The 26,668-nt window shown below is 51.9% G+C and overlaps 1 protein-coding gene across 1 annotated transcript; it reads right to left on the bottom strand.

Annotated features, from left to right (window-relative positions):
* Positions 1-322: 322 nt before the first annotated feature.
* stx5a (syntaxin 5A) lies at positions 323-26,396 on the bottom strand. The gene is made up of 11 exons (XM_080184716.1): positions 26,273-26,396; positions 15,588-15,813; positions 15,258-15,328; positions 13,304-13,359; positions 11,524-11,594; positions 10,358-10,474; positions 8,898-8,954; positions 7,541-7,625; positions 4,175-4,275; positions 2,468-2,589; positions 323-511 (listed from the first exon to the last, which is right to left on the bottom strand). The coding sequence occupies exons 2-11, from the start codon at positions 15,792-15,794 to the stop codon at positions 352-354; spliced, it is 1,047 nt and encodes a 348-aa protein (XP_080040842.1). The 5' UTR covers positions 15,795-15,813; positions 26,273-26,396; the 3' UTR covers positions 323-351.
* Between the last annotated feature and the right edge of the window lie 272 nt (positions 26,397-26,668).

Raw genomic sequence — 26,668 nt, 5'->3', positions numbered from 1 at the left:
CCCCCCCCCCGCCACGCTCACTCGCCCCGCCATTTTGAAGGTCCACGGTGGGTGGGGGACAGGGCCCCAGCTGTGCGTTTTTATAGTTCCGGAATCTTCTCCTCTCGATCCAGTTTGTTTTGTAGGTTCGGTGGGGGGGGGGTTAACGATGGGTAAAATCCTCAACAGCGACAGCCACGTCTGAACATTTGTGTGTGTGTGGGGAGGGGGCGTGAGGCGCGAGCCCCACTCCGTCGCTCTCTCCGCACCTTAGGCCAAAGGGTGGGGGTGGTGGGAGGAATGTCCTCGGGAGAAGGGGGGGTGGGGAGTGGGAGGGGGAGGGGAGGGTGGGGGGTTGTCCAGGGGCCACTCCTAGGCCAGGAACACCACGAAGATGACGAAGAAGACAGCGAGGATGAGGAAGATTTTGATCATCAGCCAGCGGTTGGAGGTGACGGACTGGAAGTACTTCAGGATCTCGGAGTGGGCCGCCTCCACGTTCAGCTGAGTGTCCTCCACGTTGGCGTCGATCCTGCGGGGGCAGCGGGGATTGGGGGTGGGGGGGGGGGGCTTGGGTGAAATTCCAGCGACTCAGCGCACACCACGAACCCACCCTCCCCCAAACACAAAACCTGCACCCCACCCCACCCCCCCCACCACGGGTCTGAAACACCTCCCACATCCCCAAACCCCCCCCCCCCCCCCCGGGGGTCTGAATCAAAGTTAATTTATTAGTGTCACAAGTAAGGCTTACATTAACACCGCAATGAAGTTACTGTGAAAACCCCCCCCCACCCCCCGCTAGTCGCCACACTCCTGTTCGGTCAACACACAGAGGAAGAATTTTGCACCCTAACCCAGCAGGTCTTTCACGCTTGTCGGAGGAAACCCAGGCCGACATGGGGAGAATGTGCAGACTCCACACAAGACGGTGACCCAAGACGGGAATCGAACCCGGGTTCCTGGCGCTGAGAGGCAGCAGTGCTGTAGAAGGACACCATTCAGCCCATCGAGACTTCGCCAACAAGAGACCCACCCAGGGCTTATCCCCATAATTCCACATATTTACCCCATTAGTCTATGCATCCCGGGACACTAAGGGGACAATTTAGCATGGCCAATCCACCTAACCTGCACATCTTTGGACACTAAGGGGCAATTTAGCATGGCCAATCCACCTAACCTGCACCTCTTTGGACACTAAGGGGCAATTTAGCATGGCCAATCCACCTAACCTGCACCTCTTTGGACACTAAGGGGCAATTTAGCATGGCCAATCCACCTAATCTGCACATCTTTGGACACTAAGGGGCAATTTAGCATGGCCAATCCACCTAACCTACACATCTTTGGACACTAAGGGACAATTTAGCATGGCCAATCCACCTAACCTACACATCTTTGGACACTAAGGGACAATTTAGCATGGCCAATCCACCTAACCTACACATCTTTGGACACTAAGGGACAATTTAGCACGGCCAATCCACCTAACCTGCACCTCTTTGGACACTAAGGGGCAATTTAGCATGGCCAATCCACCTAACCTGCACCTCTTTGGACACTAAGGGGCAATTTAGCATGGCCAATCCACCTAATCTGCACATCTTTGGACACTAAGGGGCAATTTAGCATGGCCAATCCACCTAACCTGCACATCTTTGGGACACTAAGGGACAATTTAGCACGGTCAATCCACCTAACCTACACATCTTTGGGACACTAAGGGACAATTTAGCATGGCCAATCCCCCTAACCTGCACATCTTTGGGCTGTGGGAGGAAATCGGAGCACCTGGAGGAAACCCACGCAGACACGGGGAGAATGTGCAAACTCCACATAGTGACCCGAGCTGGGACTCAAACCGGGGTCACTGGCGCTGAGACGCAGCAGTGATAACCACCGTGCCACCACTAGCAGCCTCAGCCTGCTGCCGTCCCTCTAACTGTAACCCCCCCCCCGCCCACACCACCCCACCACTTTTGCCCTGTATCTTATCAGGTTCCACGCCGTGGGCTGGAGGGAGCCTCCCCGAGCTTCCTCCCCTTTTCCCATCCCGAGCAGTGACTCCCACGGGGGTGGGGGGGAGGGGAGGAAGGGTCCAGGAGTGAGCTTGGCCCCCCCATGCCACCCGCAGTCAACTAGCCCAATGGCCGCTTGAGAAAAAAAAAACTGGCCAGCTCTGACAAGACCCAGCGCACGCGGGGAGAGCAGAGAGTCAGGGCGGAAGGTAGAACATCAACGGGGGAAGGGAGCTCCCCCCCGCCTTCTCCACCAACAGCCTGGGTGGGATTGCAGTCGGCGCAGACTCGATGGGCCGAATGGCCTCCCTCTGCACTGTAGGGATTCTATGATGCACAGGAGGGGCAGAGCGGCCTCCTCCATCGCTGCAGGATTCTAGTTACCCCTCAGGGTCTGATTTCTCCCCACCCATGCGAGGCAGGAGGGCAGCACCCCGATCCCCCTCCCTCCCCTCTCCCTGCGTTACCTCTGTATGGTCTCCTCCTGCTCCTTCACCATGTGAGCGAGCTGCTGGAAGATGGAGCCCAGCTCCACGATGGTGGCCTCGATGTTCTGCATCGTGTCGGCTCTGCTCTGGATATAGGAATCCTGGGGAGAGGGGGAGGAAACAAGACCACAGGGTTACAGACAGGCCGCTTCCCTGGCACCCTTCACTGCGGAGGGCAGTCAGTGGACCATGGAACCTGGGGTGGCACAGTGGGTTAGCACAGCTGCCTCACAGCGCCAAGGACCCGGGTTCGATTCCCGGCTCGGGTCACTGTCTGTGTGGAGTTTGCACGTTCTCCCCATGTCTGCGTGGGTTTCTTCCGGGTGCTCCGGTTTCCTCCCACAGTCCGAAAGACGTGCTGGTTAGGGTGCATTGGCCACACTAAATTCTCCCTCAGTGTACCCTGGAGCGGCGACTGGGGGATTTTCACAGTAACTTCATTGCAGTGTTAATAATGTAAGCCCACTCGTGACACTAAAACTTTTTTTTGATGGGGGGAGGGGGTAAAGAAGCCTTGTTTGGTGGGTGAACTCCTGCACTTCTGGCCCAGCACACACCTCGGCTGAATGATTATGTAACCCGTGTTACAAGTCAGCTTACATTAACATTGCAATGAAGTTACTGTGAAAATCCCCCAGTCGCCACCCCCCGGCGCCTGTTCGGGTTACACTGAGGGAGAATTTAGCACCCTAACCAGCACGTCTTTCAGACTGTGGGAGGAAACCAGAGCACCCGGAGGAAACCCACGCAGACACGGGGAGAACGCGCAAACTCCGCACAGACAGTGACCCGAGGCTGGAATCGAACCCGGATCCCTGGCGCTGTGAGGCAGCTGTGCTAACCCGCTGTGCTGTCCTGGATCAATGTGCTAATGTGATGTGGATCCAGGCTGGGTGGCCACCCCATGGAATCACTGCCCCGCTGCCCGCAGGCTTCAGTGAGGGAGGGGAACACGCTGCCCCTTGGCGCCCCCTACAGAAACGTCTGTGCCCGGACACGATCGGGCTGCACTTTGAAAGTTGGAAAGCAAATTCACGCTTCAGTTTTCCAGACCAACACACCCCACGCCCCAACCTGACAAGACGAACACCACCCTTTACCACCTAGAAGGACAAGAGACTGCTGGGGGGGGGTGGGGGGGAGGGGGTGGGGTGCAGCAGACACATGGGGAACACCACCACCTGCAAGTTCCCCCCTCCGAGCCACTCACCATCCCGACTTGGAAATATATCGGCCGTTCCTTCACCGTGGCTGGGGTCAAAATCCTGGAACTCCCTCCCTAACAGCGCTGTGGGTGTACCTACACCACAGGGGGACTGAGAGTGATGTCCAATCACAATCCTGGAACTCCCTCCTGAACAGCACGGTGGGTGTACCTACACCACACACACGGGGGACTGCCGCGGGTTCAAGATGGCAGCTCATCCACCACCATGTCAAGTGGGCAGTTAGGGATGGGCACTAAATGCTGGACCCAGCCAGCGACGCCCATGTCCTGTGAATGAATTTTTAAAAAATACCTGTACAGGGACAGCTCAGGGGGTGGAAAACAGTAAGGAGTGGCCGAAGGGGAGGGGGGAAACAGTAAGGTACAGCCAGGGAGGAAGGAGTGGTGGGAACAGTACAGAATGGCCAGGGAATGGAGGGGCTGGGGAGAAGGGGGAGCAGTGCTATGGCCCTCCCTACCTGCTCATCGATGAGTTGGAGCTGCTGGTTGCTCTTGGCATCCATATCGATGGCGACATCCCCTGCTCTGCGAGCGTCGTCCTTCAGCAGCACCGACCCTCCTACAGAGGGAGACACACACACAGGGATTGGAGACATTAGTTAACATCACTGGGGGGGTGGGGGGGAGGTGGGTTACACTGCACACACTGGCATAGGGCAGGATAGGGGCAGACTGACAGCCTGGCATCACCTGATGGCAAATCCCAGCTTTGGCATGACGTGGGGAACTCCACCAGTTCCCCCCCTCCGAGCCACTCACCATCCCGACTTGGAAATATATCGGCCGTTCCTTCACTGTGACTGGGGTCAAAATCCTGGAACTCCCTCCCTAACAGCGCTGTGGGTGTACCTACACCACACACGGGGACTGACTGATGTCCAATCACAATCCTGGAACTCCCTCCCTAACAGCACTGTGGGTGTACCTACACCACACACACGGGGACTGACTGATGTCCAATCGCAATCCTGGAACTCCCTCCCTAACAGCACTGTGGGTGTACCTACACCACACACGGGGACTGACTGATATCCAATCACAATCCTGGAACTCCCTCCCTAACAGCACTGTGGGTGTACCTACACCACACACGGGGGACTGACTGATGTCCAATCACAATCCTGGAACTCCCTCCCTAACAGCACTGTGGGTGTACCTACACCACACACGGGGACTGACTGATATCCAATCGCAATCCTGGAACTCCCTCCCTAACAGCACTGTGGGTGTACCTACACCACATACGGGGGACTGACTGATGTCCAATCACAGTCCTGGAGCTCCCTCCCTAACAGCACTGTGGGTGTGCCTACACCACATACGGGGACCCTGCTCGGGTTCAAGATAGTGGCTGACCCACCACCACCTCAAGGGGGCAATAAGGGACGGGTGATAAATACTGAGCCTGGCCAGCGATGCTCACATCCCAAATTTGGGGGTAAAAGGGTTAAACAACTGGGGACATCTTACAGACAGACCCAGCTCATATTCCAGCAGATTAGAGGGCTGCTTGGATTAAAATGTTTAAGATGATTAAAGAATTTGACAGGGTTTAGGCCGATACTGTCTGGAATTTAGAAGAATGAGGGGAGATCAGATTGAGGTTTACAAGATGATAAAAGGTCTGGGATAAAGTGGATGTGGAGTGGATGCTTCCTCCTGTGGGACATTCTAGAACGAGAGGTCATAGTCTGAGGATAAGGGGCAGCAAACTTAGAGTGGGAGGGGAAACCCCTTCTCCCAAAGGTTTGTGAATCTGTGGAATTCACTCCCCCAAAGGGCGGTGGGTGCCGGGAGAGTGAGTAAATTTAAGGAGTGGGACAGATTTTTAATTGGGAATGGGTTGATGGGGAGAAGACGGGAAAATAGAATCCCTACAGTGCAGGAGGCCATTTAGCCCGTCGAGTCTGCACTGACCACAATCCCACCCAAGCCCTATCTCCATAACCCCACATATTTACCATATTAATCCCCTGATACTAAGGGACAATTTAGCACGGCCAATCCACCTAACCTGCACATCTTTGGACACTAAGGAACAATTTAGCATGGCCAATCAACTCTCACCTGCACATCTTTGGACTGTGGGAGGAAACCAGAGCACCCAGAGGTAACCCACGTAGACACGGGGAGAACATGCAGACTCCACACAGACAGAGACCCGTGGCCAGAATTGAACCCGGGTCCCTGGCGCTGTGAGGCAGCAACACTAACCCACTGTGCCGCCCAAAGTGGGAAACGAGGAGCATACCAGCCAGGATCGAATGGCAGAGCAGACTCGATGGGCCGAATGACCTAATTCTGCTCCTATATCTTATGAACTAAGCTGTTTCCTCTCATTGTGAGTCAGGAGGAACACAGCAAAGCTACTCTGAGGGATCACGGCTTGACTGTATCTGACCTCCACCCACTCGCTGTGGTTCCAGAACCCTCAACACCACCAGCCAGCAAAAATCTGCAGCGTTACTGCTCATCGAGCTAGCTGCTTCAGTGCTGTCCCAGGGAAGGTTCTGCACATGCGTAGAGGAGTGCTTCCCAGCCTATAGTAACAGGAGGAGGCCATTTGGTCCCTCTGGGTTGTCCTGCTATTCCATGAGATCATATCTTACAAGAATCCATCAAAACCTGGCTTTTAAAACTGTGAAACTGATTGAGCTAAATCTCTACCACCCCTCCATTTCAAGGACATTGTGTAAAAATTTTACTAGCCCACAACCGGTTCAGCAATTTGACGTACAGAGGGTTCTTGGGGATCAAGTCCTGAAAGTGGCCACACAGATAGACAGTGAAGACAGCGTACAGCACACTAGAACATTACAGCGCAGTGCAGGCCCTTCGGCCCTCGATGTTGCGCCGACCAGTGGAACCAATCTAATGACCCTCTAACCTAAACTATTCCAATGTTATCCATATGCCTATCCACTGACCATTTGAACGCCCTTAAAGTTGGCGAGTCCACAACTGCTGCAGGCAGGGCATTCCACGCCCTTACTACCCTCTGAGTAAAGAACCTACCTCTGACATCCGCCCTATAATTACCACCCCTTAATTTAAAGCTACGTCCCCTCCTGTTAGCCGTCACCATCCGAGGAAAAAGGCTCTCACTGTCCACCCTCTGATCATCTTGGTATGCCTCAATTAGGTCACCTCTTAACCTTCTTTCTAACGAAAACTAGCCTTTACTGGTCAGGGCTCTGAGTACAAGAATCCAGGTGTCACACTGCAGCTTTATAAAACTTTGCTGAGGCCGCACTTTTAGAGTATCCCGTGAAATTCTAGTCGCCACGTTACAGGGAGTGGGTGCAGAAGAGGTTTACCAGGATGCTGCCTGGATTAGAGGGTCTGAGCTCTAAGGAGAGGCTGGACAAACCAGGGTTGTTTTCTCTGGAGTGGTGGAGGCTGAGGGGAGACCCGATGGAAGTCTAGAAAATGATGAGAGGCAGAGATAGGGTCGACAGTCAGAAACTTTCTCCCCCAGAATTGAAATGTGTAATACTAGGGGTATGGCTTAAGGTGGGAGGGGGAAGTTCAAAGGAGTTTTGAGGGGTGAGTTTTTTTTTTACACAGAGAATGGTAGGTGTGTGGAACATGCTGCCAGGGGTGGTGGTGGAGGCAGATATGATAGGAGCGTTTAAGGGGCTTTTAGAGGAGAATATAAATGTGCAAGGAATAGAGGGATATGGAGCAAGGGCAGGCAGAAGGGATGAGCTTAATTTGACGTCATGTTCAGCCCAACATGACAGGCTGAAGGGCCTGTTCCTGTGCTGTACTGTTCTACATACTGCAGCATTCAGTGGCTGGAGGGTAAAGGAGACAGTGCTTACCATAACCATTTGCAGCTGAAGGTGGGAGACTCGATACTGTGGTGTGAGAAAACTGCTCTCTCCTGTTCCTCTGCATTTTGAGGTTCTGTCAAATGGGGAAAGCAACAGACAAATCAGCACGGCTGAATCGCAACACGCTGCGGGTCAGTGGGCGCACTCCACACAAGATCTATACCAACACCATCCCCAACCCCCGCAACCCGCTGTCCCACTCAGAATCCCTACGCTGCAGAAGGAGGTCATAACCCATCGAACCTGCACCAAAAACAATCCCACCCAGGCCCTATCCACATAACCTGCTAATCCCCCTGACACTAAGGGGCAATTTAGCATGGCCAATCCACCTAACCTGCACATCTCTGGACACTAAGGGGCAATTTAGCATGGCCAATCCACCCTAACCTACACATCTTTGGACACTAAGGGGTAATTTAGCATGGCCAATCCACCTAACCTACACATCTTTGGACACTAAGGGGCAATTTAGCATGGCCAATCCACCTAACCTGCACATCTTTGGACACCAAGGGGCAATTTAGCATGGCCAATCCACCTAACCTACACATCTTTGGACTCTTTTATTCTGCGCTCTGCACACCAACTGTACAATCCTCTCCCAGGGCGTGCACACAATAGAACCTGAGGAGTTGTGGTCTGACACATACTCGCTGTCTCTCACACCAGGAGCTTTCCTGGGAGATAGTGGCTGAGGGGGTCTGATAAGAGGTGTGACGCAGCATAGCGCGGAGACAGGCAAGTGCCAGTAATCCTCTGCGATATTCCCTGCTTCCACCTCCCGGCCACCCCCCCCCACCCCCCCTCAGCCCCCATCAGGGGGACTTGCTAATGGATCGAGGTGACAGCTGGAGGGGATTAGCACAGGAAATAAGGAAGAGGTCTGCCAGATTCACAAACCGGGATCAGAGATAACTGACAAATCTTCATTTTGTTTGCGTGCAGGGCTAGCTTGCTGCAGCCAGCGGAATTAACAGTTCACATGGCAATAATAAATCAAATATTAAGCTGATCTTTCTCTACACCCTCGCTGTGACTGTAACACTACATTCTGCAACCTCTCCTTTCCTTCTCTATGAACGGTATGCTCTGCATAGCACGCAAGAAACAATACTTTTCACTGTACCCCAATACACGTGACAATAGTAAATCAAATCAAAACTATGATTGTCTGTAAGCGGTTTGAGGGGCTGAATGGCCTCCTCCTGTGGATACGTGGCGGTGCTTGGTGACTCGCCTTCCTCCACAATGCCAAAAGCCACCGCGCTCTAAGGGTGCCCGATCGTGGTGCTGCAGCCTGCTGGCGCTCGGCTGGGCAAAGCTGAAAGATGGCGTGACCTACCTCCGTCCTCACTTCGAGGACCGACTTGAAGTCGTTCGACATGGAAGCCAGTCGGGACTGCAAAGCAAGAAGGCAACAGGTTAATACAGGGTGGGGTCCGAGTGTCGCCGCTTTCGCTGGATCAGAGCGCCGGTATCCCCAGCTCGATCGGGTCAGCGATGGCAGACACGGCGCTGAGACCCAAAACTGCCCATTAGTGTCTCAGGATAACCAGGGCAGTGGAAATGAATAAGTTGCATTTGTATAACGCCCTCAATCACAGTCAGACAAAATCTGACAAGAAAGGCGATCGCCCAGTGGTATTATCTCTAGACTATTAAACCAGAAACTCAGCTAATGTTCTGGGGGACCCGGGTTCGAATCCCGCCACGGCAGACGGTGGAATTTGAATTCAATTTAAAAAATATCTGGGATTAAGAATCTACTGATGACCCATTGTGGGAAAAACCCATCTGGTTCCCTTTAGGGAAGGAAATCTGCCGTCCTTACCCCGGTCTGGCCTACATGTGACTCCAGAGCCACAGCAATGTGGTTGACTCTCAACTGCCCTCCAAGGGGCAACTAGGGATGGGCAATAGATGCTGGCCTGGCAAAGCCCATGTCTCAGGAATGAATAAAAAAACTCACAAGGACGCATGAGGTGACTAGAAGCAGGGTGGGCTTTAAGCAGCACGTGGAGGTTTTTGGAGGGGGAATTCCAGGGCGTGTGGAGCCAACAGTTGAGACAGCCTCGTCATCTGATAGAAACTTATAAAATTCTAACAGGGTTAGACAGGGTAAGATTCAGAAAGAGTGTTCCCCATGGTGGGGGGAGTCCAGAACTAGAGGGGTCACAGTTTGAGGATAAGGGGTAAACCTTTTAGGACTGAGGTGAGGGGAAATTTCTTCACCCAGAGAGCGGTGGAATTCACTCCCACAGAAAGTAGTTGAGGCCAAAACGTTGTGTGATTTCAGGAAGGAATTAGATATCGCTCTTGGGGCAAAAGGAATCAGGATATTGAATTTGATGATCAGCCATGATCAAAATGAAGGGCGGAGCAGGCTGGAAGGGCTGAATGGCCTCCCCCTGCTTTGGGTCATCATCTCCCACATCCTATGGGGGCCTGTACAGGTCCATTAATAGACTGTGCCGACACACGCAAAAGAACTCTTGTGAATCTGCCCCTACAGTAGGACGCCTCACAACACCCGGTTAAAAAGTCCAACAGGTTTATTGGGAACCACGAGCTTTCGGAGCGCTGCTCCTTCATCAGGTCAGCGATGAAGCACGGACTCACCTGATGAAGGGGCAGTGCTCCGAAGGTTCATGCTATCAAATAAGCCCACTCCAGTTCAACGCCGGCATCTCCACATATCTCCCCCAGCCCCCTAAAACTGTCCCTCCGGAGCAGCCGCCCCCAGGGACGGGTAACCAGGGTAGGAGTTTGGGGAAGGGGAGGAGAGGGACGGTTACTATTTACCTGCAGCGAGACCACAATGGTGTTGGAATGCGTCTGTAAGTGCCGGCCGTTCTGGCTCTCCTTGGCTCGGACAAAGTCCTGCAGCTGTGCGATCTGCTTGTTCAGGCTGTTTATGTCCTGCCAGTTCAGAAACAAAATTACACACAGGAGCAATTGGGACCAGAAGCACAGAACCTTACAGCACAGGAAGGAGGCCATTCGGCCCATCACTCCTGTGCCAGCTCTTAGAGAGAGCTGTCTAATTAATCCCACACCTTCCCCAAAGCCTGGTAAATATCCCACCTTCAATTGCAATCCCCGTTTTGGGAAGCTCCTACTGAATCTGCCTCCTTTCAGGCAGTGCCTTCCCAATCACAACTCATTTTCCCCATTCCCCCTCCCCTTTATTACAAACTACCCTCAATCTGTGTCCACTGGTTACTGGGGAATACAATGCTTACAGCCTTCAATTCCCACATGCTCCAGGCGTGAATCAGAGAATCCCTACAGTGCAGAAGAGGCCACTCAGCCCATCGAGTCTGCACTGACTCTTAGCCAGGCCATCTCTCCCACCCTAACCCTATAACCCCATATATTTAGCATGGCCAATCCCCCTAACCTGCACATCTTTGGACACTAAGGGGCAATTTAGCATGGCCAATCCATCTATCCTACACATCATTGGACACTAAGGCGCTATTTAGCATGGCCAATCCTCACCTACATATCTTTGATACTAAGGGGCTAATTCATCTAACCTGCACATCTTTGGACTGTGGGAGGAAACTGCAGCACCCGGAGGAAACCCACGCGGATACAGGGGAGAACGTGCAGACTCCAAACACACAGTGAAAAAGGGTCTCTCTCAGGATGAGCCCCATTATACTCCACTGGAAGCCTTTCACCCCTTGACAAGCGCTATTTTCACCCCCTTCTAAGGCCATTCTAACCATTGCTAACAACTGCACAACAACTGACTTTGCATTTCCAAGGCTCCTTTCACATCTCAACGGTGATCCAACCCGCCATATTCATCAGTGAGGCAATTCACTGGCTGCAAAGCATTTTGGGACAGACTTGAAATGGTGGGAGGCGCTACAGAAATGCAAGTCTGTCTTTTCTTCAGGGGAGAAATTGTGCACGGCAAAAAAGAACATGAGGAAGTATTTCAGTTTAACGTGTCAGACCTGTTTGATAATGTACGTCAACTCCTCAATTTCAACAGCTTTGTCATTGAATAAGGATTTCCGCTTTGCCACTGTCAAGAGAATCAGATTCACCATCAGTACAAGTTACAACAGGCAAAAACACATGAGGAAATACACCCCAAACAAGGGGCATGGGGTGGTTTATATACAGAATAACAGATACCCGGGCGTGAGTTACAGACTGGAATCTAATCGAGGGGTTCGGGGCAGTTTATATATAGAATAACAGATAACCAGGAGTGAGTTACAGACTGGAATCTAATCAAAGGGTTCGGGGCAGTTTATATATAGAATAACAGATAACCAGGAGTGAGTTACAGACTGGAATCTAATCAAAGGGTTCGGGGCAGTTTATATATAGAATAACAGATAACCAGGAGTGAGTTACAGACTGGAATCTAATCAAAGGGTTCGGGGCAGTTTATATATAGAATAACAGATAACCAGGAGTGAGTTACAGACTGGAATCTAATTGAGGGGTTCGGGGCAGTTTATATATAGAATAACAGATAACCAGGAGTGAGTTACAGACTGGAATCTAATCAAAGGGTTCGGGGCAGTTTATATATAGAATAACAGATAACCAGGAGTGAGTTACAGACTGGAATCTAATCAAAGGGTTCGGGGCAGTTTATATATAGAATAACAGATAACCAGGAGTGAGTTACAGACTGGAATCTAATTGAGGGGTTCGGGGCAGTTTATATATAGAATAACAGATAACCAGGAGTGAGTTACAGACTGGAATCTAATTGAGGGGTTCGGGGCAGTTTATATATAGAATAACAGATAACCAGGAGTGAGTTACAGACTGGAATCTAATCAAAGGGTTCGGGGCAGTTTATATATAGAATAACAGATAACCAGGAGTGAGTTACAGACTGGAATCTAATCAAAGGGTTCGGGGTGGTTTATATATAGAATAACAGATAACCAGGAGTGAGTTACAGAATGGAATCTAATCAAAGGGTTCGGTGGGGTTTATTTATAGAATAACAGGTACCCAGGAGTGAGTTACAGACTGGAATCTAATTGAAAGGTTTGGGGTGGTTTATATATAGAAGACGATACTCTCTGTATTAGACTCTCTCTGACGCTCTCCACCCTATTCTGCCGGTCTATCTACATCCTGTAGGATGTGGCTTTACCCTCGCTGTTTGGCACAGATCCCAGTGTGACAGGGACAAACACAGCCAGTTGCTGTTTAAATCAGCTCCGGGTTTAAATGGTGCTGTCTGTCTCGGAGCACAGGCGCCATCTGCTGCTGAGCTGAAGGGTAGGAGAGTGAGAAGTCTCATGACACCAGGTTAAAGACCCAGCCAGTTTATTTGACAGTAACTTTGAAAGTTACACAGACACTGGTGAAACTTTCCTTTAAACTTTAAACAGTGTGTAAGTGTGTCACACACACTGACACACGTGCATGCACACAAACACAAACCCCGACACGCTCACAATTATTCATGGAATCTTCCGTAAAAAGTTGTATTCGAGTTAAAAGCTCAAACAGAAAATGAGTTTTGCAAACACACACACACACGGCTCTATTCAATCGATGGCAGAGCCACAGTGCCCTGCCATGCCCTGTCGGGGCCTGAGCAGGTTTCAATTGCTGGGTTGAGTGAGGAGGGCTTGTTCAAGAGGCCCTCTTTTGAGGACCGCACGCCTCCCCGCGCCCCCCGACAGTGAAACACAGCAGGGCCTGACTCGATGGGCTGAATGGCTTCCATCTGTGCCGGTATACTCTGTAGCTACTCACGTATGGTCAGCTTTTCCAGTTTGGAGAATGTGTTGCTCAAATCTTTACCAATGCGTCTGCAATGCAAAGAAGAATAGCGTCACCATGTTGCCACATGTCACGGGTAAGGAATTTGCAACAAACAAATCTACCTCGCATTAAGTTGATCTTTCTCTACACCCTCGCTGTGACTGTAACACTACATTCTGCACCCTCTCCTTTCCTTCACTATGAACGGTATGCTTTGTCTGTATAGTGCGCAAGAAACAATACTTTTCACTGTGTCCCAAAACACGTGACAATAATAAATCAAATATTAAGCTGATCTTTCTCTACACCCTCGCTGTGACTGTAACACTACATTCCGCACCCTCTTCTTTCCTTCTCCCCTATGTACTCTATGAATGGTATGCTTTGTCTGTATAGCGCGCAAGAACAATACTTTTCACTGTGTCCCAAAACACGTGACAATAATAAATCAAATTAAATATTAAGTTGATCTTTCTGTACACCCTCGCTGTGACTGTAACACTACATTCTGCACCCTCTCCTTTCCTTCTCTATGAACGGTACGCTTTGTCTGTATAGTGTGCAAGAAACAATACTTTTCACTGTATCCCAGTACATCTGACAACAAATCAAATCAAAGAGCCGTAAAATTACACTAAGTTGGTGAGTAACTGTCCCCCCGACCACAATCTGATTCTCTCCCGCACGGTTACCTACTGTACAGGCTTCGCCTATTCCTTGGCTGGGTGAAGTCATGCTTCACATCCCCCCACCCCCGACCCCACACCAACTGGGAGATGCCAGCTTTGAGGCCTGGTGTGTGGGATATGAGTGGGTCCCAGCCACCGAAGTGGGCAGCTGGGATGGGCAAGAGCAGGGAGGGACCACCCTCCTCGTGTCCCCAGGAGCATGCTTGCTGGGAAATGGGAGTCAGTAAAAGGAAAGTTAAAGTTTATTGAATAGTGTCACAAGCTGGCTTACATTAACGCTGCAATGAAGTTACTGTAAAAAAAATCCCCTAGTCGCCACATTCCGGCGCCTGTTCGGGTACACAGAGAATTTAGCACGGCCAACGCACCTAACCAGCACGTCTTTCGGACTGCGGGAGGAAACCAGGGCACCCGGAGGAAACCCACACAGACGTGGGGAGAATGTGCAAACTCCACACAGGCAGTGACCCAAGCTGGGAATCAAACCCGGGTCCCTGGCGCTGTGAGGCAGCAGTGCTAACCGCTGTGCCACCGTGCCGACCCAAGGTAAGGCCAGGGTTGCGATGCCCGCTGCAGTCAATTAGCCCAGCGACCCGCGACCTCGAGACGTGCACTGGTGAGGGACGACAGCCCGCGGAAGAGTTGGCACCTTTGGGGGTGGTGGGTGCTAGGGATGTGGGTGTGAGCTGTGTGGGGGAGGGAGGGGGAACAGAACAGGCAGCCACAGCTGAGGGAAGGCTTGGAATTTATACCTGAATTCAGAAAGAATGTTCCAGATGGTGGGGGGATACAGATAAGGGGTAAACCTTTTAGGACTGAGGTGAGGAGAAATTTCTTCACCCAGAGAGCGGTGGAATTCACTCCCACAGAAAGTAGTTGGGGCTAAAATGTTGTGCGATTTCAGGAATAAAATTAGATATAGATATCACTCCCACTTCCCAACAAGGTGCCAGCGAGGAGGGTGGTCCCTCCCCTCTCTTGTCCATCCCAGCTGCCCGCTTCGGTGGCTGGTGCCGCACACAGCGGGCATCAAAGCTGGCATCTCCCGGTTGGCGTGGGGTTAGTGAGGATGCCCCGGCCAAGAAACAGGAGTGGTGGGCAACAAACTCTGGAGAGAAGCAGACTTTGGTCGGAGGAACGGTTGCTCGCTAAACCTCTGTAGTGGCAGCTAGACCCAGTGCCCGCTGCTGGGCTGCCGGCACACCATCTGGGGGGGGGGGGGGGTTCGCTCTGATCCCGGCATCGCTGACACTCACTTTGCCATGATGGTGAACTCGCTCCGCTGGCGCACGGCGCTCAGCAGCGGTTTGTTAACCTGCAGGCCGTTCTGAAAGAGAGATCAGACACAGGTTGGGGGAAGGATTAAACCACACAAAGAAAGCAGCACACATTTATACAGCACTTCTCACAACTTTAGAGATCTAATAGTCCTTTACGGCAGCACAGACCGTTCGGGGGAGTGAACAGTAAAGCATGCACGTTCTGGGCACAGGCCTCAGTCGCACCGAGCTGACACACAAAAACTGACCAAATATTTTGCCCCCTCTCCCAATCCCTCGCCAACCCCGCCCACCGCCAGCACCCACCTGCCGGCTCTGCATCGACTTGCAGGCGGCGAAGAACTCCTGCGTGCGGTCGCGACACGACATGATGTCTTCCGGGCAGGCGGGGGCTGGGCCGGAGGAGACGGGAACCGGAGAGAAGGGTTTGCTGGTGAGGACTTGCGTTTGCGTTGGCCCGAGGTAGACTCCCTGCTCAGTACTGGAGGGACCGTGTCGTCTTCGCGTATTCATCGGGGCTCATAACCCCTGCCTGGAGACGAGAGAGGAGAGAGAGTGAATGTGCATCCAACAGCAACAAGCTGTATTTGTGTAGCGCATGTAAGAGGTGGGCAATCCACCTAACCCGCACATCTTTGGACACTAAGATGGCACAGTGGGTTAGCACTGCTGCCTCACAGTGCCAGGGACCCGGGTTTGATTCCCAGCTTGGGACAGTGTCTGTATGGAGTTTTCCCCTGTGTCTGCGTGGGTTTCCTCCCACTGTCCGAAAGACCTGCTGGTTAGGGGGCATTTACCCAAACAGGTGCCGGAGTGTCATGACTAGCGGAATTTCACAGTAACTTCATTGCGGTGTTAATGTAAGCCAACTTGTGACTAACAAACAAACTTTAATTTAGAATGGCCAATCCACTTAACCTGCGCATCGTTGGACTGTGGGAGCAAATTGGCAAACCACCATCCCCCCCACCCCCGCCTGCCCTATTTTATAGTAGCCAGGAGTTAAATTTTGTTCGAGCGCTCTGGTTTTTTTCTCAAATCTCCCCTAAACCTCCTACCCTTCACTTTAAACTAGCATCCCCTCATGACTGACCCTTCAACTAAGGGGCTCCTTCGCCACCCTGTCCATATCCCCCAATCTTGAGCACTCAATCACCTCAGTCTTCTCTGCTCCAGAGAGAACAATCCAAGCCTATCCAACCTCTCTTCGTAACTCAAACACTCCGTCCCAGGCAGCATCCCGGTGAATCTCCTCTGCACCCCCTCCAATGCATCCATGTATTTCCTATAATGTGGCCCACTTGGAGACTAATACACGTGACAATAATAAATCAAATCAAAGTCAAAGTAACTTAGGAGTTGCTGCGGGCACTCAAATCAGAGACAGAAACGGACATTGGTGTGATCCGCTGCCTTGCGGACTCGAAGTGCTTTGGGTGAGATAGTCGCGCTGTTAGTTATGAGGAGAGATTAGATAAATTAGGCCTTTATTCTCACAAATTTGGAAGGTTGAAAGGTGATCTGATACAGGTCTACTTACAGGGAAGGACAGGGTGGATAAGGAGAAACTGTTCCCACTAGTTGTTGGCTCTGGAACCGGGGCCATAACTTAAAAATTAGGGCCCAGCCATTCAGGAGAGATGTTAGAAACACTTCTACACGCAGAAGGAGGGGGCGGTTTGGAAGTCTCTTCCTCAAATGGTGTTGGACGCTGGTTCCGTTGTTAGGTTTCAGTCTGAGACAGATTTCTACTGCAGAGGGCTATCACAGGATATAGACCAAGGGCAGCTACATGGAGTTAGGCCACAGATCAGCCATGATCTTACTGAATGGGCTCGAGGGGCTAAATGGCCCACTCCCGACGAAGGGACAGCAAGCGCTCCAAAAGCTAGTGGCTTTTGCGGCCAAATAAACCTGTTGGACTTTAACCTGGTGTTGTAGACTTCTTAGCGTAAGATGTTGAACAGCTCCATGACAGGAGCTGATAAATCCCAACAGGGCTGGAATCTGCCTCAGCCCCCTATTTACACAGCAGAGACTATCGAGGAAGTGAGGCCACATCGAGAGTACTGTGTGCAGTTTTGGTCTCCTTATCTGAGGAGGGCTGTCCTTGCTGTAGAGGGAGCGCAGCGAAGGTTCCTGGGGTGGCAGGACTGCCATATGAGGAGAGACTAAGTGGGTTAGGATTATATTCACTAGAGTTTAGAAGAGTGAGAGGGGGATCTGGTAGAAACTTATAAAATTCTAACAGGGTTAGACAGGGTAGATTCAGAAAGAATGTTCCCCATGGTGAGGAGAATCCAGAAGTATTGGGGGTCATAGTTTGAGGATAAGGGGGTAAACCTTTTAGGACTGAGGTGAGGAGAAATTTCTTCACCCAGAGAGCGGTGGGATTCACTCCCACAGAAAGTAGTTGAGGCCAAAACGTTGTGTGATTTCAGGAAGGAATTAGATATCGTTCTTGGGGCTAAACCGATCGAGGGATATTGAGGGGGGCGGGGGGGGAAAATCAGGATATTGAATTTGATGATCAGCCGTGACCAAAATAAATGGCAGAGCAGGTTCACAGGGCTGAATGGCCTCCTCCTGCTTCTGGTGTCTATGTAATAGCTGATATAGGAGTACCCGGCAGTTTGCACGAAGTAATAGCGTTTCTTATTGAGTGTCCAGTAAGGTTTCTGTCTGGTATCAAGTCTGTAAACTGCTCGGCAACTGCCACCTCATGTTTGAACCTTAACCTTTCAGGGATGTAGGTGCCAGAGTGGACGTATCTCTCTGGGGTGTGACTGAGTGGGTCGCAGGGTTCGAGTCCTGCAGTGCAGTACCAATGCTGAGGAAGTGCTGCAAGGTTGGAGGTGCCATCTTTTTAATGAGGCATTAAATGAGGACCCTCTCAGCTGCACTGGGAGAGGAGGAGTGGGGAGTTCTCCCCGGTGCCCCAATACTTACACCTCACTAGATTCTGTGGCCGTTTATGTGCCATGCTGCTGTCTGCTGTGCACTGACTGGTCCAGAGGCGACACTCTGACAGTGCGGTGGCTGGCTGCTGCACAGGTGCTTTGGGAGAACCTGGGACTGTGGACGGCACTGTCTAAATCCTCCCCCGCAGACTCTCAGACGTTCCTGCAATCACGGACTACTGCTGACCACAACTGGCTCCATCCAGCCTACCCAAGGGACACCAAACGGGACCCAGTCTCAAACCGAGAAGCACGACCACAGTCACACGACCCCCACATGGACAGACAGACAACCAGACAGACTCGGGTGGGGGTGGGTGGTGGGGAGGTGGCGACCCAGCGTGACATACAGACTGTCCGTACAGCTCACGGTTCATTAGGTCAGCACAGATGCAGGATGCGAGCGTTCCTGGCTCACTGGGTTCCACGTCATCGCTGTACTTAACCACTGAGCTGCCGGCAAATATTCCTGGTCATTGCTCTCCCCCTGCAGTGGCCAATTCCACGCACAGCAGAATCCAATGATGACGACCCGCCCGTTTGTAGAGACACAGTCGAGCCCTCGCTTATCTGAGGCAGCCCAGCATTCCTGGACTGTTTGTTTTCAAGTCTCACAAAGGGACAGCATGCCGACTTCGTGGTGCAGGCCCATGGTGGGAGCACCGGCCTGGCTTTTACAGTTAAGGGGAGGCCAAACTGGATGAGGGTTTTGCCAGTTGACACACACAAAAGCAAAAGGAGCAGCACAGTGGCTGCCTCACAGCACCAGGGACTTGGGTTCGATCCCCGGCCTTGGGTCACTGTCCGTGTGGTGTCTGCACGTTCTCCCCGTGTCTGCGTGGGTTTCCTCTGGATGCTCCAGTTTCCTCCCACACGCTGAAAGCTGTGCTGGTTGGGTGATAAATTTTCCCTCAGTGTACCCAAACAGGCACCGGACTGTGGCAACTAGGGGAATTTCACATTCGACTAGGGGCATTTCATTGCAGTGTTAATGTAAGCCTTACTTGTGACTAATGAGTAAGCATTAAACCTTTTCTTTAAACACACTGGAATGTATTGCACCCAACAAGATGGCCAGGAGTTATAAATGGGCTCAGGTCTCTGCACCCTGTGGAGACCAGGGCAGAAAGTTCCTGTGTGTTACATGCCAACTCTCAATCTGCACACCCCCTTCTTACACACATTTACGTATGCACACACACTTACGCACGCACACGCACTCACCCACCCCCTCCCCCCCAACCTCCATCCCTCTCTCTACCCTGGCGACTGTGCCTCACTCTGCAGTCTCGAAGCTTCACTGGCCAACCTAACAAGTGGAAAACGCACCACAGAGAGCTTTGCAATTGCCCGAGGGTCTCCCTCTCTCTCTCTACATCCAGGAGACATTCCTATCAGAAATCACCTCCCCGGCCCAGCACTGTCAAGGCGAAAGATTCATTTGAAAGAAAAGTGATGGCACGTCGCCACACATAAAATACAGGCCAAAAGGCACACAAAGCCAGCGAGGAAAATACTGCACAATCCAACAACATTCGGTATTCCGCAAGACGGCAGACACATCCCCAACACAATTAGCTCTTTGATTAACCTTGTGACGGGGGTTAATCTGAAATCCTTGCCCAAGTAAATAGCTTGCATTCCGAGCACAAAGTGGGCAGTCAGTCAGCATGCTGGTGAAGAGTTTGTGCACACCACTCACCACTGGGACACACTGCCTCCACACAGTTACAGGGACGGAGAAGAGAGTGAGGGAAGAGAGGGAGCAGAGATTGAACTGGAGCCAGCCATATTAATAATGTTGCCAGCAAAGCAAGTCAGAGGCTGGGAATCCTGCAGAGAGTAACTCACCTCCTGACGCCCCCCCAAAGCCTGTCCACTGGGAATCCTGTGGAGAGTAACTCACCTCCTGACCCCCCCCCCAAAGCCTGTCCACTGGGAATCCTGCGGAGAGTAACTCACCTCCTGACTCCCCGCAAAGCCTATCCATTATCTACAAGGACACAAGTCAGGAGTGTGATGGCATACTCCCCACTTGCCTGGATAGGTGTGGCTCCCAACAACACTCAAGAAGCGCGATACCATCCAAGACAAAGCAGCCCCGCTTGATCGACACGCTAACCACAAACATTCACTCCCTCCAGCACCGACGCACAGTGACAGCAGTGTGTACCATCTACCAGATGCACTGCAGCGACTCGCCAAGGCTCCTTCGATAGCACCTTCCAAACCCGCCACCTCTACCACCTAGAAGACAACCGGGGTTGCAGACACACAAATGGGATACGGGCCAAATGTAGGCAAATGGGGCTAGCTAGATGGGCTTTTTGGTCACGTGGACCAAATTTGGGTCAAAGGGCCTGTCTCTGTGTCGTGGATTCTTTGATTCTAAGGAGGAGGGCAACAGGCACATGGGAAAAGAAATGTGGGAACACAGCTCAGAGCATTCAATTCAAGGGAAGGTCTGTCACACGCAAGGTGAGCCGAATCCTGCTGCCTTACAACATCCTCTGTAAACTTAAACTCAAGGAGACAGAGCCTGCGTATGTATAAGCATCTTTCACACCCTCAGGGCATTCAAGAGTGCATTGCAACCTGAGTTAACCACTTTGAGGAGCAGCTGATTTACACACGCATAAAAATCCCCACAAACAGATAAGGGGACAGGTTGGACAGCCACTGGAGTTTAGAACAGCGAGGACAGCACAATGGTTAGCACTGCTGCCACACAGCAACAGGGAGCAGGGTTCGATTCCCGGCTAGGGTCATTGCCTGTGTGGAATTTGCACCTTCTCCCCGTGTCTGCATGGGTTTCCTCCCACAGTCCAAAGGACATGCTGATCTGGTGCATTGGCCGTGTTAAATTCGCCCTCGGTGTAACCTGAGCAGGCGCTGGAGTGGGGCGACTAGGGGATTTCCACAGTCATGGAGGTTTACAGCATGGAAACAGGTCCTTTGGCCCAACTTGTCCATACTGCCCTTTTTTTTTAAAACCTCTAAACTAATCCCAATTGCCCACATTTGGCCCATATCCCTCAATACCCATCGTACCCATGTAACTGTCTAAATGCTTTTAGAAAGATAAAATTTTACCTGCCTCTACTACTACCTCTGGCAGTTTGTTCCAGACACTCACCACCCTCTGTGTGAAAAAATTGCCCCTCTGAACCCTTCTGTACCTCTCCCCTCTCACCTTAAACCCTCTAGTTTTAGACTCCCCTACCTTTGGGAAAAGATATTAACTATCTAGCTCATCTGTGCCCCTCATTATTTTATAGACCTCTATAAGATCACCCCTCTACGCTACAGAGAAGAAAAGTCCCAGTCTATCCAGCCTCTCCTTATAACTCAATCCATCAAGTCCTGGTAGCATCCTAGTAAATCTTTTCTGCACTCCTTCTAGTTTAATAATATCCTTTCTATAATAGAGTGACCACAGTAACTTCATTGCAGCGTAAGTCTACTTTGTGACTAATTAATAAACTTTAACTTTGATTGAAAGATCCAAACCAGTCTTGACAAGGTGAATAAAGAAAGGTGCAGCACAGGAACAGGCCCTTCAGACCTCCAAGCCTGTGCCGGGCCTGCTACCCTAAGAGACAGAAGGGGACAGAGAGAGGCAAAGCAGGGGGGGACAGTGAGAGAGAAAGAGAAAGACAGACAGAGAGAGAAAGAGAAAGAGGCAGAGAGAGAGAAAGATCTTATGTTCTTATGTTCAGAGAGAGAGAAAGAGAGGCAGAGAGAGAGAAAGAAAGAGAAAGAGAGGCAGCGAGAGAGAGAAAGAGAAAGAGAGGCAGCGAGAGAGAGAGAGAGAGAGAGAGAAAGTGAAAGAGAGGCAGCGAGAGAGAGTGAAAGAGAAAGAGGGGCAGCGAGAGAGAGAGAGAGAGAGAGAGAGAAAGAGAAAGAGAAAGAGGGGCAGAGAGAGAAAGAAAGAGAAAGAGGGGCAGAGAGAGAAAGAGAAAGAGGCGGGGGAGAGAGAGAGAGAGAAAGAGAAGCCAGACCTTGCTTCCCCCGAAACTGCTGTCTAAATGATGTAAATCTGAGGGAAACATACAGCACGACATTCACTCAAACAAAGATCGGCAAATTCTTGTGAATCTACGATGCAACAACTGGACAATCACCGTGCCAAGTCTTTCCACAGTGAACGAACGGGCTGACGTTTCGCAACCTTCCAGATATCCCCAAAGCACTCGGGAGCAAAGAACAAACTTTGGAAGTGTCGCCACTGTGCTCACGGAGATGTTGAGGCAATTTGTACACAGCAAACGCGCACGCACCCGCCTCAGATAGATGGGGAGGGTCTTGGTCCCATCGAAAAACGGCACCTCCGGCAACATAATAGGTTCAAACAGCCACTCTGACGACTCAGACCACAGTTCAGATCAACCCTCCCAGCATCACTGATGCAAGGGAGTGCTCAGGCATCCCACCCTCATCCCATGCCCCCACACGGATAAGATGGCGCAGCGGCCAGCACTGCTGCCTCACAGCGCCAGGGACCCAGGTTCAATTTCAGCCTCGGGTCACTGTGTGTGTGGAGTCTGCACATTCTCCCCACGTCTGCATGGATTTCTCCTGGATGCTCCGGTTTCTTCCCACAGTTCTAAAGAGGTCCTGGTTAGGTGCACTGGTCGTGTCTAACACTCTAACCACCACCCCTTAACATTCAATAGTGTAACCATCACTGAATCCCTCACTGCAACATCTTTGGGGTTGCCATTGACCTGAAACTCAACTGGACTCACCACATCAACACAGTGGCTACAAGAACAGGTCAGAGAGTAGGAATACCACGGAGAGTAACTCACCTCCTGACTGCGCCCCCCCCCCCCCACAAAGCCTGTCCACTGGGAATCCTGCGGAGAGTAACTCACTTCCTGACTCCACCCCCCTCAAAACCTGTCCACTGGGAATCCTGCAGCGAGTAACTCACCTCCTGACTCCACCCCCCCTCAAAACCTGTCCACTGGGAATCCTGCAGAGAGTAACTCACCTCCTGACTCCCCAAAGCCTGTCCACCATCTACAAGGCACAAGTCAGGAGTGTGATGGAATACTCCCCATTTGCCTGGATGGGCGCAGTTCCAAAACTCAAGAAGCTTGACACCATCCAGGACAAAGCAGCCCCACTCGATTGGCAACACATCTACAAACATTCACTCCCTCCACCACCGACACTCAGTAGCAGCAGTGTGTACTATCTACAAGATGCACTGCAGCAAGTCAAAGATCCTTAGACAGCACTTTCCAAACCCAGGACCACTTCTTTCCAGAAGGACAAGGGCAGCAGATACATGGGGAACGCCACCACCTGCAAGTTCCCCTCCAAGCCACCTACCATCCTGACTTGGAAATATATCAACCGTTCCTTTGCAGTCACTGGGTCAAAATCCTGGAATTCCCTCCCTAATGGCATTGTGAGTCAACCCACAGCATGTGGACTGCAGGGACTCAAGATGCCAGCTCACCACCGCCTTCTCAAGGGGCAACTAGGGATGGGCAATAAATGCTGGCCCAGCCAGCGGCGCCTATGTCCCACGAATGAATAAAAAAATTCTCCCTCAGTGTAACCCGAACAGGCATCGGAGTGTGGCGACTGGGGGATTTTCACAGTAACTTCATTGTGGTGTTAACGTAAGCCTACTTATAACACTGATAAATAAACTTAAAACGGCAAATCACAGGTCCCGTGACCCTTGGACACAGCTTTAGGATCCCACAGTCAGCAGTTGAAGAGGAACCTGGTGCGGACAGGGGTTGGGTGGGGCAGATATATCCTTCCTGGTACTCTGGGGCCAACCTTCCCCTCTCCACTGCCCCCTTCGACATCATTGCCAAGAGCAGATCTGACACCTGGTTGCTTCCACCCCCAATTACGGGATCTTGCTGTGCAACAGGTCCACTGTCACACTTACCAATGTAACCATATTTCCCAAAGGAAGAATGCCCTCGGACGGGGAGGGAGAGAGGAAGGGAAACTGGACAAACAGTTGCCCGCAATGCCCCCCTTTCACATCCAGTAGGAGAGGGAAGTCAAACATTCAGGGCTGCACAGAGGCCAGCACTGCTCTCTCACAGCACCAGGGACACGGGTTCGATTCCTGGTTTGGGTCACTGTCTGTGCAGACTCTGCACATTCTCCCCATGTCAGCATGGGTTTCCTCCAGGTGCTCCGGTTTCCTCCCACACTCCAAAGATATTTGGGTTAGGTGGATTGGCTACGCTAAATTGACCGTTAGTGTCAGGGGATTAGCAGGTTAAATATAAGAGGGTTAAGAGCCTGGGTGGGATTGTGGTCGGTGCAGACTTGATGGGCCAAACGGCCTCCTCCTGCACTGCAGTGATTCTATGATTCTGTGACAGGTTGCAAAGGAAATTTCCATATGTCAGGAGGGGGATCCAGGAGGTTTTGGGGAAAGAAACCCACCCCTCATGGCATGAAGCATGACAGGATGGTATATGGGTTCCAAGATGATTTAGGAGGGTCTATTGGGGGAAGAAACCCCCTCCTCATAACATGAAGCGTGACAGGTTGACATATGGGTTCCAGGAGGATTTACGAGGTGGTGTTGGCAGGGGGGTGGGGGGGGCGGCGGCAGAAATCGACGCCTTATGGTATGAAGCACAACAGGATGACATAGGGGGTCCAACAGGATTTATGGAAGGGGGGGTGTTGTGGGAAGAAACCCACCCCTCATGGCATGAAGCATGAGGGGTTGACATAGAGGGTCCAGGAGGATTTCAGAGGTGGTGTTGGGGGAAGAAGCCCACCCTTCATGGCATGAAGCACGACAGGTTGACATATGGGTTCCAGAAGGATTTAGGAGGAGATGTTGGCAGAACAACCCACCCCCATGGCATGAAGTGTGACAGATTGACATAGGGGATCCAGTAGGATTTATGGAAGGGGGGGGGGGGGGGGGGGGAGGTGTTGGGGGGAAGAAACACACCCCTCATGAAATGCAGCACGACAGGTTGGTATATGGGTTCCAAGAGGATTTAGGAGAGTCTATTGGGGAAAGAAGCCCACCCCTCATGACACGAAGCACAACAGGTTAACATATGGGGTCCAGTAGGATTTAGGGAAGGGGTGTGTGTTGGGGGAAAGAAACCCACCCCTCATGCCATGAGGCGTGACAGGTTGACATATGGGTTCCAGGAGGATTTCAGAGATGGTGTTGGGGGAAGAAGCTCACCCGTCATGACATGAAGCGCAACAGGTTGACATATGGGGTCCAGTAGGATTTATGGAAGGGGGGGGGGAGGGGGGTGTTGGGGAAAGATACCCACCCCTCATAACATGAAGCGTGACAAGTTGACATATGGGGTCCAGTAGGATTTATGGAAGGGGGGGGGTGTTGGGGAAAAATACCCACCCCTCATAACATGAAGCGTGACAAGTTGACATAGGGGGTCCAGTGGGATTTATGGACAGGGGTTGGGGGGAGGGGGGGAGGAAATGTTGGGGGAAGATACCCACCCCTCATTACGTGAAGCGTGACAGGTTGACATAGCAAATTTCCATTTTACAAGTTGACATAGGAAATTTCAATTGTACGTTGTGTGTGGGGGGCGGGGGGGGGGGGGGTGTGGTCCAGGATTTAGAAGGCGATGTTGAGAGGAGGGGGAAGAAGGCAAAATAATTTCTTTGAAATTATATTGATAGACAAAAACTGTGTGTGTTTGGGGGGGGGGGTGGGGGTTTGGTACAATGTAACTGAGGGGCTGTGTGGTCCATATAAGGGGGCGCACCCTCAAATCCGGTTGGGGTCCAGAAGTGAGCTGTCAACCTAACTTCGTGGTGCGGGAGAAGACCCGCCTCCTCTCAACGCTGATTGGTCGCTTCTCAGGCCCACTGGCAGCTAATTGGTCAACGCCGCTGTCTGTCATCCACCTACAGGTTTGGTTGCGCCGGATGCGGCTCCTGTCCATTTTGGCACCCCCCCCTCTTTAACTTGATCCAATTTCCACCCCCTTCCCTTCAAAATCGTCCCCCGCTATTTTTATATGAAGAGAGACAGCCACTCACCACGGCGGGGCTCGATGTCCGGCTGATTTGAAGCCTCCAGACGGTAGTAAACGGGGTTTTTCTCGCGTTAACGGCCTCTCCGATTCTCGGCCGCCGGCGCTCGAGCCAGACTGGCGTCAGCGGCACCCCCACGTGACTGCCACGTCTCTTCACTCCCCCCTCCCCCTTAGCGCAGGCGCGTTGCCGGGACAGAGCCTGCCCAGCCCCAGCTCCGCCAGGGAGTCAGCCAGCTCCGCCCTCCCATCCTCGAGCGTCAGCCAACTCCGCCCCCTCGGGAGTCAGTCAGTCAGTCAGTCACGCCTCCCTCTCGCTGTCAGCAGGATACCCGCTCCTTCCGCCAGGCAGTCGGCTGACTCCGCCCCCCAGTCAGCCGACTCCGCCCCCCCAGTCAGCCGG

This window comes from Carcharhinus amblyrhynchos, unplaced genomic scaffold, assembly GCF_965287045.1.
Source record: "Carcharhinus amblyrhynchos unplaced genomic scaffold, sCarAmb.v2.hapA scaffold_889, whole genome shotgun sequence".
Lineage (NCBI taxonomy): Eukaryota > Metazoa > Chordata > Chondrichthyes > Carcharhiniformes > Carcharhinidae > Carcharhinus > Carcharhinus amblyrhynchos.
This window is presented reverse-complemented; position numbering and strand designations above follow the sequence as displayed.

Excerpts from the sequence above, each read along its gene's own strand:
- stx5a (XM_080184716.1), bottom strand. The coding sequence starts at position 15,794 with ATGAATACGCGAAGACGACACGGTCCCTCCAGTACTGAGCAGGGAGTC. Across the intron at positions 11,595-13,303 it reads ACTGGAAAAGCTGACCATAC|TGGCAAAGCGGAAATCCTTA; the intron begins GTGAGTAGCTAC and ends TTCTCTTGACAG. Across the intron at positions 8,955-10,357 it reads CCATTGTGGTCTCGCTGCAG|TCCCGACTGGCTTCCATGTC; the intron begins GTAAATAGTAAC and ends CTTGCTTTGCAG.